Source organism: Histomonas meleagridis, assembly GCF_020186115.1.
Source record: "Histomonas meleagridis strain 2922-C6/04-10x chromosome Unknown contig_51, whole genome shotgun sequence".
In the NCBI taxonomy this organism is placed as follows: domain Eukaryota; phylum Parabasalia; order Tritrichomonadida; family Dientamoebidae; genus Histomonas; species Histomonas meleagridis.
The window spans coordinates 834,404-847,548 of record NW_027150894.1 but is presented as its reverse complement, the minus strand read 5'-3'; the positions used below and the strand labels follow the sequence as shown (position 1 = coordinate 847,548).

The 13,145-nt window shown below is 25.3% G+C and overlaps 3 protein-coding genes across 3 annotated transcripts; all 3 read right to left on the bottom strand.

Moving 5' to 3' along the window:
- Positions 1–5,007: 5,007 nt before the first annotated feature.
- Positions 5,008–6,300, bottom strand: GO595_007166 (AGC family protein kinase; the record flags this gene model as incomplete). The annotated part of the gene is made up of 1 exon (XM_067920600.1): positions 5,008–6,300. One exon carries the CDS (start codon positions 6,298–6,300, stop codon positions 5,008–5,010), a length of 1,293 nt encoding a protein of 430 aa, XP_067772685.1.
- A 286-nt stretch (positions 6,301–6,586) lies between these two features.
- GO595_007165 (Ubiquitin-conjugating enzyme family protein) lies at positions 6,587–7,306 on the bottom strand (the record flags this gene model as incomplete). Its single annotated transcript, XM_067920599.1, has 1 exon — positions 6,587–7,306. The coding sequence occupies one exon, from the start codon at positions 7,304–7,306 to the stop codon at positions 6,587–6,589; it is 720 nt and encodes a 239-aa protein (XP_067772684.1).
- Positions 7,307–12,009: 4,703 nt separating this feature from the next.
- Positions 12,010–12,489, bottom strand: GO595_007164 (V-type proton ATPase 16 kDa proteolipid subunit; the record flags this gene model as incomplete). Its single annotated transcript, XM_067920598.1, has 1 exon — positions 12,010–12,489. The coding sequence occupies one exon, from the start codon at positions 12,487–12,489 to the stop codon at positions 12,010–12,012; it is 480 nt and encodes a 159-aa protein (XP_067772683.1).
- Positions 12,490–13,145: the final 656 nt, after the last annotated feature.

Here is a 13,145-nt window from a genome sequence, read left to right as displayed (position 1 = left end):
ATCCTTAAATGGTCTGATAAAATCCGTAAAAAAGAAAACATTCGAATTTATTCCATATTTAATAAAATTGATGATATTAATAAAGCAAAACAATTTGGTTATGATGGAATTGGTTTATTACCAATCGAATCGATTTTTAAAGGAAAATATTCTGTTTTAGTTCGTTCTTTATATGGTAAAAGAAGAGAATCAGCGCTTAAAAAGATGGAAGAAATAATAATAAAATTTTTTAATGATATTTTTGTATCAAATAATAATTCATTAAAAGTAATTATTATAAAATTATTTGCTTTAAATCCAAGTTCTTTTACACCAAATTTATTTGATTTGGCAGAAGAAATTGGTAAACTTAAAGCTAAAAAAGAATTTAATGAAGAAGAGGATTCGAACGAAGATAAAATCATTGATAAAAAAGAAGAAATTTTAAAATTCGGAAAAGAAAATGTCGAAAATGAATTTTTTGGTATATCAAACATTCAAATGAATTTAATACAAAACGATTTATTAAAAATACAATTAAATTCAATATTAAACGAAATAAATAAAATTAACGACAAAACAAAAGTAAAAATTTTATTACCAAATGTAATATTTAAGAAAGAAATCGAACAATTTAAAAAAGAAATGAAAAAAATTAATAAAAGTAACAATGTTGAAGTTGGTGCAGAGATTTCTTCACCTAATTCTTGTTTAATGTCTGCAAATATTGCAAAAGATGTAAATTTCATTGTAATTAACCCAACAAATATTACACAGTTAATGTGTTCTTGTGATAAAAATTCACAATTTTTAAACGATTATTTAAAATTAGGAATTCTAAACGAAAATTATTTTTCAACAATTGAGAAAGAAAGTGTTGGACAACTTATTAAAGACTGCATATCAAATGCAAAGAAACAGAACAATGAGCTGGAAATTAATGTAATTAATGATATGTATAGTGATATTGATTCTATGAAATTGCTTCATGAAATGGGTGTGAACTCTTTTACTTGTAATCCATCATTAATTCCAGTAACGCGCGTTTGTTCTGCTAAATCTATAACATCAAAGAAATGAACATTATGTAAACTATTCAATATTAACTTTTTAAATGTGATCGTTCTTAAAGCTACTTTCAATATGTTAATAAACTAGATATATTGACAAAACAAGAATAATTAAACCATTTTGATTTCATATCTAAAAGTGAGTATATTAATCGAATATAAATCAAATTTTATTAACATAAAAAATTACAACAAAAAAAAAATAATGACACAGAAATGAGACGAATATTAGAAATAAGAGAAATAAAATTATTTTCTTTATGTAAATTAAGAGAGATGTATCATTTATCCTTAAATAATTCACATATTATGACATATATGTTTTCAAACAAATCTCAGGCATTTACGTGTTCTGAAAAAAATAATGTTATTGATAAATCTTTATTGGTTTGTTTATGTTTGGTTTTCATTTCTCCTTCTCCTCTGAGAAAACCTTCTGAGTGTTCTTCTAAATACACCTTCTGTGTTTCGTTTTCCCTTTATTCCGCAGTGACAAAATTTTTCTCCAAAGAACATCTTGTGGAAAGAATTTAATTTCTTTACTTTTATTACTTGATATGGGCCAAAAATGTTTGCAGAGTAATTTTCCCAAGTAAATACTTTTATTGCTTCATCAAAAGCATTAATTGCAACATTTGGTACCGCTTCACCAGAATAAAACACATGTAAATTAAAAATACCAATAAAAGCCAAAGGTTCGATAACAAGAAGATTTGGTCCGAAGTGAATATATTTCAAGTTATTGCAATTTATAAATGCTCTATCACAAATGTTACGAATATCTGGTATACATATTCCTTTAACCAAATAACAATTATTAAATGCATAACGAGAAATAGATTCAACATTTTTTGCAAATGTAATTACACCACCTTTTCTTGGTGGAAAGAAATAAACTATACTGGCATGAAGACTATAAACAATTCCATCATCATTAATATTTGAAAAATACATACTTGAAACATATATATTTTCTAAGTGATTACATTGTTTAAATGCCGATTTTTGGAAATCTTGTATATTCTTTCCTAAATTAATTTGAGCTATTTTTGTTCCGCAAAATGCATAATCTAATATTAACTCGACATTATTAATTCCTTCAATAGTTTCTAAGTTAATGCATGAATCAAATGCATATTCTTTAATTAACATTAAGCTACTACAACCCATGAATTTCTTGAGATTAGAACAAAATCGAAATGCTTCTTGATCGATTATTTCTACTTGTGATCTACTCATGTCAATCTCTATTACCAGATTCTTTCCATAAAAAGCTTTTTTAGCAATTTTATTAATATTTTTACCAATTGAAATTTTCATGAGGTTACCTTGTAGGATTTCTTGGGTCCATTCTTCATCAATGAACAATGCTGGGTTTTTGGGATTTGTTATTTCATTAATATGTTCATTGCATTCGATTTTATGAAGCATATAAAGAAAAAGAAGAGAACACATGAAAATATTAATAATATTTAATGTGAATGGAATATAAAATAAAATAATTTGTGATAAACTTATATGTTTTCAAAATGGGATGTTTAACTTTAGGAAAACCTAATTTTTGAATGTTGATATAAGATTTAGATTTGATAATAAATGTCAATGTGCTTGCAAAAAATATAATTATGCTTGAAGATATAATTTTATAGTATAGTGAAAAAATGGAAAAAATAATAATGATATATTTTTTGGAGGATTTCTATCATCAAAAATTATTTAAATAAAAGTATCTCTCCTCTTAATTAATTTAATATGTATTATTTTCATTATATAATTATTATCAATACAATAAGAATTATTTTTATGTTACATTTTATAAAGTTATTTTTAACTATAAAAAAAATTCAAGTCATATTTATTTCATTTTTATACGAATAACATGGTATTAAATCCAAAGTAATAATTTTTTAGCCAACGTATGCATTTACACAATCAAATGCATTTCCAAAATCAGATATATTTTCCAATTCATTTACACAATCAAATACATTTCCACAAAAGTAATACTTTTCCCGCTTCTTTAAAATTTGGTGTAACATTTATTCAAACAATATTTTAAAATATTCTGATACACAAACAATCATTTCCAAAACAATTAGTATTTCATTCTTTAATTCAACATATTTTTATGTATATTCCGATTTTATTTCATATGAAAATAAAATCCATCAATATTCAACACATTATATATATTAGACTAATTTACCTAATAAACTTGAAAATCAGAAGAAAATAATAAAATAGAAAAATATCTTTTGATCAGCATTGTATTAGATACACTATTATTAAGACTTATTATTGTTGGAATTATTATGTTTTTTCTTCAAAGTACTTGAATTCAAGTGTTTCTTCCGAAACCCCAAAAAGTTCATCAACAAATCTAGAACAAAATGAATTTTTTGTTGAAGAATTAATAAATGTATTATGAATTTGGACATGGAACATGGATATAATTCATTTTACATCTTTAAATATATATTAAAACATATTCAAATTAAAACATTTTCATTAACAACACATAAACGAAATGTCTTCTATACTATGGATTTGTTCTTTGGTACTTTTAAGATAAATTTTCATAAGTAATAAATAAATTCATACCATTTTTATCATTTGTGACTTTTAACAGTCATCATTTCAACAAATTGTTTCCAAACAATTATTTTAAGGTTGTACTCCAAACGGTCGCCACCGAAAAAATATTGTTTTGTTAATAAATCAATGCACATTTATAATTTTAATTTGTAAACCGAAAAAAATTATATTTATTAATGCTCTTTGTTAAATACTTCATTATTTTAATTCTAATTTTTTTATGATAGATAATCAATTTCACTTTAAATTAAAAAATTGAAAAATCTCTCTATTACATTTTTTAGAATTATATGATATATTTAAATTTTTATTAATTTTGATTTATATTCAGTTAATATTGAGTTCTATTCATTTTAAAATCACGAAATCATGAAAATTGATTTTGAAATATAATAAACAACATAATAATTTCAATTGATGCTACGATGCTATTTTAGTAAATTATTATTTGATTTGGAGATAAAAATGTTTATAACAAGAAAATACGATCAAAAAGCATAGAAAAGACCTAAAAAGTTGGAACAAGAAAAACCTGTTTTCAAATATATTTTTCTTATTATTATTTACATTCAAATATAATTTTCTTGCATTAAATAAATAACATTGGTATATATATTTTAAATTTAAAGAATAATATGATAATATTATGATGTTATCTTGTAATTTACAATTGAAAATTTTTTTCAAAATTTCTCCAATATCTCTCTATTAGTTTATTTTAAATATTTTTTAAAATATTTTGATGTTATTTATTTCATTTTATCTCTTATATCCATTCCTCTCTATTCATTTTAAGTTTCATTTTTGTATAATTGAATTGTTTTTAATCGTTTTGTATTCATATAGAATAGCTCAATATGGTAATTATTCACATGATGTGATGTGACAAGATCTTTCTTATTCTGTGTACGATTATTTTCCGTTCTGAAATATTCATTGGTTTTTCTTGAAGTGAGATACTTCTGTATAGGAAGTACTCAATAATTTCTTTCTTTCATTTTTTTTATGGTCTAATGCATACAATATTTCATCATTTTAGTTGATATTTTCAAAAATATTTATTATATATAATTTCATTTATTTATGTGTCAATACACAATGTGTGATATTTTGATTAAACTTTTGATACATTATAATATTCTATTATATTAATAAGTAATATTCAGGTTCCGATATCGTTCATCGGTTAGGATATGTGGTTTTCATCCACGGGAGCGGGGTTCGACTCCCCGTATCGGAATTAATTTTTTGTTTTTTTTTTTAGCAAATTTCGATCCACAACAAAGATTTGCTTACTGAACCAAGCACTTAAACAGAACAACATATCAACCAACTACAACATTTTTAGTATTTCCAAAATAAATCACCAAATTATCAAAGGTGGTCTCTGCGGTCGTATTCGCGCTGGCATTTGCTTAACATTTTTTGGCTGTGCAGCAAGAATTCTCCTTTTTCTTGGGTTTGCTCTATTAGGCGGCCTTGGTGGAGGCCTTGGCTTCATTTGTACCTTTTTTGGTTCCATTTGTTCCTCATTCTTTTTGATACAAAAATCATTTTCCATATTTAAATTATTTCCCATGTTTTCATTACCCATTACAATTTCCTTATTTTTTGTTGGGCTCCATTGGTCCAAGTCTGCGATCATTTGTAATTCTCTTGTTGATGCTCTATTTAAATTTAAGTTAACCATTTTACCCTTTGCATGAAGTCTTTTGTCTATTGAAACACATTCATCCTTTTGATATCTCGGAACAGGAAAATGGATATATTGTAGATTTTGTGGAACTCGAATAGTTTCAATAAGATTTGCATCACTCCTTGAAACAGCATTTAAAAATGGCGTTATTAAACTCATGCGTGAATTGATGATAGGCATTGCTAATAGCTCTGAGACATTTGGTCGAAGCGCTGGATTTTGACGGAGCATTAAGTGTATAATATCAGAGAGATCTTTAGAATAATAATTCGGTAAACGTGGAATTCTTGAATTACATACCTTTTGTTGGAGTTCGCGCATTGTGGAACCATTGTATGGAAATGTGAAAGTTGCCATTTCATAAAGTACTACACCAAGACTCCATACATCACACTTGTCGTTGTATGGCTTTTTCTTCCAGATTTCTGGAGCTAAATAAATCGGAGTACCAATTTGAGTTTTGGCAAGTCGATGCTGCTTGAGAACTGTTGATATCCCAAGATCACCAATTTTAAAAAGGTCTGGAGCACACATTAAAATGTTAGCGCTTTTAATGTCTCGATGAATAATGCCTCTGTTGTGAAGAACTTGGAGACCATGGAGAGATTGAAGTAGAAATCTCCATATTTCGTCTTCTTTGAAAGGTCTACGTTTGGCTTTTCTTCTTGAAATTGCATGAGAAAGATCTCCTAACTTTCCATATTCAGTTACAATGCATAATTTTTTGTTATATATTGATGCTTCATGAAAACCTATAATAAAAGGTGAATGTACAGAAGCTAGAATCCTAATCTCATTTACAGATTCTTCTCTTTGTATTTGATTAAGAGATCTAAGATCAACTATTTTTAATGCATAATTTTGATTATCTTGAATTCGCTTAACTTTATAGACGGCACCATAAGATCCTTTCCCTAATTGTTTAATGAAAGTAAATCCAGGTATATAGTTGGGAAACATCAAAATTCTTTTTATCTAAACGTACATAAAAATTTAACTGTTGTTAACGTTCTCTGATTATTTTTTTGTTTTTTCTGGATCCAGATGAACAAGCAAAGCTATTTTTGATTGGTTAAAATAGTAAAAGTTCAACATAGCAACTTTCTCGAGCCTAATTTATTTTTGATCCCATTTTAATATTTATTAAAATATAACAATAATTTATATCTACCAATTAAATGCACATACTTCATACCTTCTGCTTTCAATAAGCCTGTTAAAAAAGTTGACATTCTTATTAAATATGTTATTTATTGGGCATCCATTTTGGAACTCTCCATCCATGATCGCTAGCAACTCTTTGGTATGCAGCTCTTGCTTCCTCCAAAGAGTATGGATCATTTCGAGTGAAATCAATTCGAGGATTTCCATTCAAAATTTCAGAAAGAATATTAACCATCAAACTATCTATTCCGTACATTGGATTCCATGATTCCGATGTTAAAATATCTGTACACAAAGAGCCGCCTGCAGTTACTCTTCCAGTTCTTGGAACGAATCGTGGTCTTACAACTCGGACAAATGGGGGATTGATTGGATAGTCTGGAGGAAAAGTTACGCTAAGTTCAACATAATCTCTTCCTGTTTGTTTTTGATATTTTTCAATATCTTTCATCATTGGAGTTCCTTTTTCAAAACCAAAAAGCCTTACTTCCCATGTGAAAATATCCTCGTTTTTAGGTTGACAGGAGAACCCAAGTTCTTTTGGATTACTATCCATCATAATCTTGAGATCATTGATTAACCTACGAGCGGCTCCTGTAGTAGGGTTAAATCTTTTTACAAGTTCTTCTTTAACTCTTTCATCTTCTTCTCTTTTTTGTCTTTCTTCGTCAATTTGTGTATCGTCTATTTGAGATTCTTGTGGTTCATCAAATACAATCTCTCCGTCATCACCATCAATAACGACCTCATCACCGCCAAATTCTTCTTCTTCATTGTTAAATTCTTCTTCTTCGTTGGACATTACATTTTACATAACATGTCTGAGTGTGCAAAATTAATAAACGGTTTCTATTGTAGAGAATTCAAGTTACAAATTTTAAGTAAATTACATTATGTCTCTGCTTATTTTTTTGTAACTTTTTTAACTTGATGTGTCTTGCTGTTATCAAATTACTTATTTTTTATTTAGAACTTTTTTATTTTTTTGATAATCAGAAAGAAAATGATCAGATAAAATTTTCTTATAAATTCAAATTTTATATTATATGGCAATATTAAAGTTTGCATATATTTACTTAAAAAAATATTTTTAAAATAGATGATTTTTTATTGATGGTACTAAACTTTGGGATTTGGTATCATTTCATTTTGGCATGAATTATTTTTACTCTGAATAGCTACTTGAAGATCGAAAACATTAAAATAAATATCAAATCAAAAAAATAAATATCTTTGTAGTTAAATTTTTGTTTAAAAAGTAATTGAGATCTTGCAGTGTAATTTTGAGATGCAACAAAAAATGCTGTAGAAAATAATTTATATAATTTTCAAATATAATGAAATAACAAATTGTTAAAACAAATATCAAATAAAATCAATAAATATCAAAAACGTTAACATCAATTCCTTTTTGTTCAAGAAGTAATTCAATTACATCCATGTTGCACTGTTTTGATGCAACCATAAATGCTGTCAAAAAAAATCGAAATAATTACCAAATATTATTTTGAAATTGTACATTATAAAAATAAATATTAAATAAAACAAATAAATATCTTTAGCATTAACATCAATTCCTTTCTGTTTAAGAAGTAATTTAACTATTTTTGAACTTCCGATGTCAGATGCTTCAAAAAGTGCTGTCCAAAATAATTGAAATCATTTCCGAATATTATTTTGATATCCAAAATTAGTAAAATAAATATTAAATAAAACAAATAAATATCTTTAGCATTAACATCAATTCCTTTTTGTTCAAGAAGCAATTTAACTGTTTCTGTATGACCATTTCTAGAAGCAATCATAAGTGCTGTTTGAAATATTTTAAATAATTTCCAAATATTATTTTGTGACATAAAATTATTAAAATAAATATCAAATAAAACATTTAAATATCTTTAGCATTAATATCAATTCCTTTATGTTCAAGAAGTAATTTAACTATTTCTGTATGACCATTTTCAGATGCCCACATAAGTGCTGTCCAAAATAATTTAAATAATTTCCAAATATTATTTTGAAATATTGGATCATTAAAATAAAATTTAAATAAAACAAATAAATATCTTTAGCATTAATATCAATTCCTTTTTGTTCAAGAAGTAATTTAACTGTTTCTATGTGACCATTTAAAAATGCACACATAAGTGCTGTTTTAAAAAATTTAAATAATTTCCAAATATTATTTTATAATATCAAATTATTATAATAAATTTTAAATAAAACAAATAAATATCTTTAGCATTAATATCAATTCTTTTTTGTGCAAGAAGTAATTTAACTACTTCTAAATATCCATTTTGAGATGCTTTTATAAGTTCTGTTTCAAATAATTTAAACAATTTCCAAACATTATGTTAAAATATCATATTATTAAAATAAATTATCAATAAAATATATAAATACTTTTAGTATCAATTCCTTTTTGTTCAAGAAGCAATTTCATTATTTCTCCATATCCTTTACTTGTTGCAATCATAAATGCTGTTTCAAATATTTTAAAGAATTTCCAAATATTTTGTTGAAATATCATATTAATAAAATAAATTTTCAATAAAATATATAAATATTTTTTACATTAACATTAATTTCTTTTTTTTCGAGAAGCAATTTAACTATTTCTATATTATTGTTTGAAGTTGCAAAAGTGAGTACAGTTTCAAATAATTTGAATAATTTCCGAATGTTATTTTAAGATCCAAAACATTAAAAATAAATATGAAATAAAATAAATAAATATCTTTTATATTAACGTCAATTCCTTTTTGTTCAAGAAGTAATTTAAAGATTTTAACATTTCCGAACGAAGATGCATAAATAAGTGCTGTTCTAAATAATTTGAATAATTTCCAAATATTATTATGATACATCAAAAAATTGAAACAAAACTTAAATAAAACAAATAAATATTTTGAGCATTGATATCAATTCCTTTTTGTTCAAGAAGTAATTTAACTATTTCTATATATCCTTTACTAGATGCAATCATAAGAGCTGTTTCAAATATTTAAAAGAATTTCCAAACATTATTTTTGTATATCAAAATATTACAATAAATTTTCAATCAAACAAATGAATATTTTTAGTATTAACATCAATTCCTTTTTGTTCAAGAAGTAATTTAACTATTTCAGTATGACCATTTTGAGATGAATATATCAATGCTGTAAAATTTCTTATGAAAAAAATCCAAATTATTCCAAAAAATACTAAACGAAGAAAATAAATATCAATTATGTTGATATCAATTCCTTCTTGCTCAATAAATAGTTTAACAATTTCTATGTTTCCTTTTTCAGATGCTTTAATAAATGCTTTTTGAAATGATATGAAAAAACTTCAAATGTTATAATGAAACATGAAATAAATATTTTTTATAATCACATTAATTCCTTTTTGCTGTATGATATGTTCTACAAGTTCAACATTTCCTGATTCTGCAGAAAAAATTAAGATGCTATCTGAAAGTTTTTTTGTTTTTAGAAAATGTTTTATTAGAAAAATATTACCAGTTCTCGCTGATTCATTAATAATAGGATCTTTGATTTTCATTCCTTCTTCTTGTAAAAATAATAAAATTTCGTAATTATGATATAAAACGCATTCCTTCCCTAACTTCTTGAGTTTTTTAATGTTTTTAATTTTATTTTCATAAATATATTTAAAGACGTCATTTCGATGAAATTTAATTGCTGTTTTATAAACTTTTTCAAATGTTGAATGATTTTGTTCACATAAATGAATTATTTCAAGATTTCCACCTGCTATTGCATATTTTCCTGTATCATTTATATTTGCATTATTCATAAGTAAATATTTAAAACATTTAATTGATCCAAAAAATGCTGCAAAGTTAATTAATGAAATATCTTCTTTATTAATAAATGAATATCTTTCATAAATTGATGGTTTAATTTTCTGGTTAAAATCAAAATCATTTAGTGATGATATTTCTTGAAGTTTTTCTATTTCATCATTTCGAATTATTTTCGCAATTTCATTTGGATTAACTCCTTCTTCAACATATTTCTTATGAAGTTCCCAATCATTCTTTGAAAGTTCTTCATAATTTTCTGTAATTTGATCAATAAATCTTTGATATTTCGAATTTTTGATGAATTCATCAATTTCTTCGTTGGAAACATAATGTATAAAATATGGTTTGATTTTATTTTGAAGAATTGTTGATTTAACTAAATTGTTTTTAATCAAGTTATTAAGAATATAATTTGCTTCTTGTGTATTTTTATTTATAAGAAATTTTGCAAATATTTCAAATATTTTGATATTTTCATCTTCAAGGTTTTTAATTTCTTTCATAAAACCAATATATATATCAAAACGATTTATTCTTGCAACAAAAAATGAATATATTATTTGACTTATTATAATATTCAAAGAATATATGTGGTTTTCATTATATTTTTTCAATATCAAACTTGCTGATTGTGTAATATTTTCTTTGTTTAAATTAAATATTATTTGTTTAATTAATAGAAGTGTTTCAAATTCATTTTGATTTCTATATTCATTTTGTTGATTCATGATAATTTTTTTGAACTGATAATGTCAGAAAATGATGAACATATGAAACCCCAAAATGAATATCTCAATTCCCTGTTAATTTCTATCATTAATTGGTCGGCTAGCAAGTAGGAACAGGGGTGGGTTATATAACCGCTTATTGTTAGAACAAAATTAAAAATGATAATATCTTTGGATTATGCCAATATATTTTAATAAGACATAAAGTTTATTATTTCATACTTGAATATATTAATATAATTAGATTTACAAAATATTTATCAAAAAATTTATCCGAAATAATGAAAAATCGAAAATGAGTTTGTTTCATCTTCTCATTTAATTTTTAACAAAAATAACTAGGTATTCTAATAGTTATTGTGTTGGTTATAATGTTTATAATATATTATTTTTTGCAAAAAATGAATATTTTGGAAAATACTACACTTTTCCGATAATAAAATATTTTTATTTATTCGATTTCAATAAAATTTATATTGATAATTTATAAAACAACGATTCTAAGTTATCCTAAAAATAAATATTTAAAATAAACCAGGTCGCCACTTTATATAATTTTTCACATCAATTTTTTAAAAAATGGAAGAAAAAAAAATTTGTATTAATTTTTATTCCTGGTGAGTTTCAAGTTCTCAAATCAATACAATATGAAATCCATCATAAGTTAATAATGAATGACTGGAAAAAATAAATTTTTTAAAAAAAATGATTAAAAAATATATTTCATGAGTTTATAAAATTTTTTGATTTAAAATATAAATTATTGTATAATTCATGGAATGCTTACATATGTAATGAAAAAAGAAGAAAAAAATCTGTTTTTTGGGAGTTGAAGTACCTCAAAAAACAAATAAACGGTTGAACGTATCGTCAAAAAATTTGACCGTGAGAGGCCGTTAATTTAATGCGAATGTTTGAAAATAATCTTTTGTTTTTGTTTTTATTTCAAATGATGAGAGCTTATTCGCATGGAGCAGTTTTTGTGCTCAAGATGATTGAGACAATGAAGCCATAAAGACCAAGAACTTCACCGAAAATGAGAATAAGCATAGCGCCCATGATCAAACGTGGTTGTTCAGCCATAGCACGAGCAGCAGCATCACCGGCAACACCAATGCACATACCTGAAGCAAGACCGGTTAAAGCAACTGAAAGGCCACCTGCAAGATTTGCATAACCTCTGAAAAGTGGATATGGGGGCCTAACACTTGGAGCAATGATAACAGCAGTAACTAAACCATAAATACCAACAATACCAGCCATAATGATTGGCATCAAACCACGGTAGATAAATTCAGGATGCATTGAACAAACAGCAAAAACGCCAATAGCTGATTTAGCTGTACCATATCCGGATCCAATTGCTGTGAAAGCGAGCGCAATTGCAACGCCAAGGAATGAGAAGAATGTTGCGACAACTGGGCAATCTTCGTTACTCATTTTGATCAATCATTCGTGCGGTTTTGCTCTGAAAAATGGTGGTTTCCATTTGGCCTTTCAAAATTGAGTGGGAACCATGTAAACCTCACAATTATGAGTGTAAAAACGGTTTTACATAACCACGATGTAACCTAACAGACTATTGAAAGAATTGCATAAACTATACAAAAAAACCAGGTTGGCCGTTAATTTTGTACGGTTATTATCGTTTTGTTATCAACCCCCCTGAAAATCACGTTTTCGGGACATTTCTTTATGGGTTCTTCTCAGAGTGGGACAAATCAATACGATGAAAATTTACAAATATTACAATCTGTTGAACAAATCATTTTCAATTTAAATGATGAAAATATTGATGAATCTGTTGAGTCTTCTTTAACATATTTTAATCAAGAATTTCCATATTCATTTAATTTAATTATATGTTCAAATGTATATAATGTGTATTATACAACAAAATATTCTGATAAAATATGTTTCGAATTTTTAAAAAAACTTGAATTAAAAGAAAAAGAACGATATAACACATCATATGACATATTTAGAGATGTTTTTGCTTGTTTTTTAATTTCAACTAGTACAAACGAATCATTTTTTCTTTTAGAAAAAATGATTATAAACGAATTAATTGAACCAAATTTATGTAAAAGCATAAC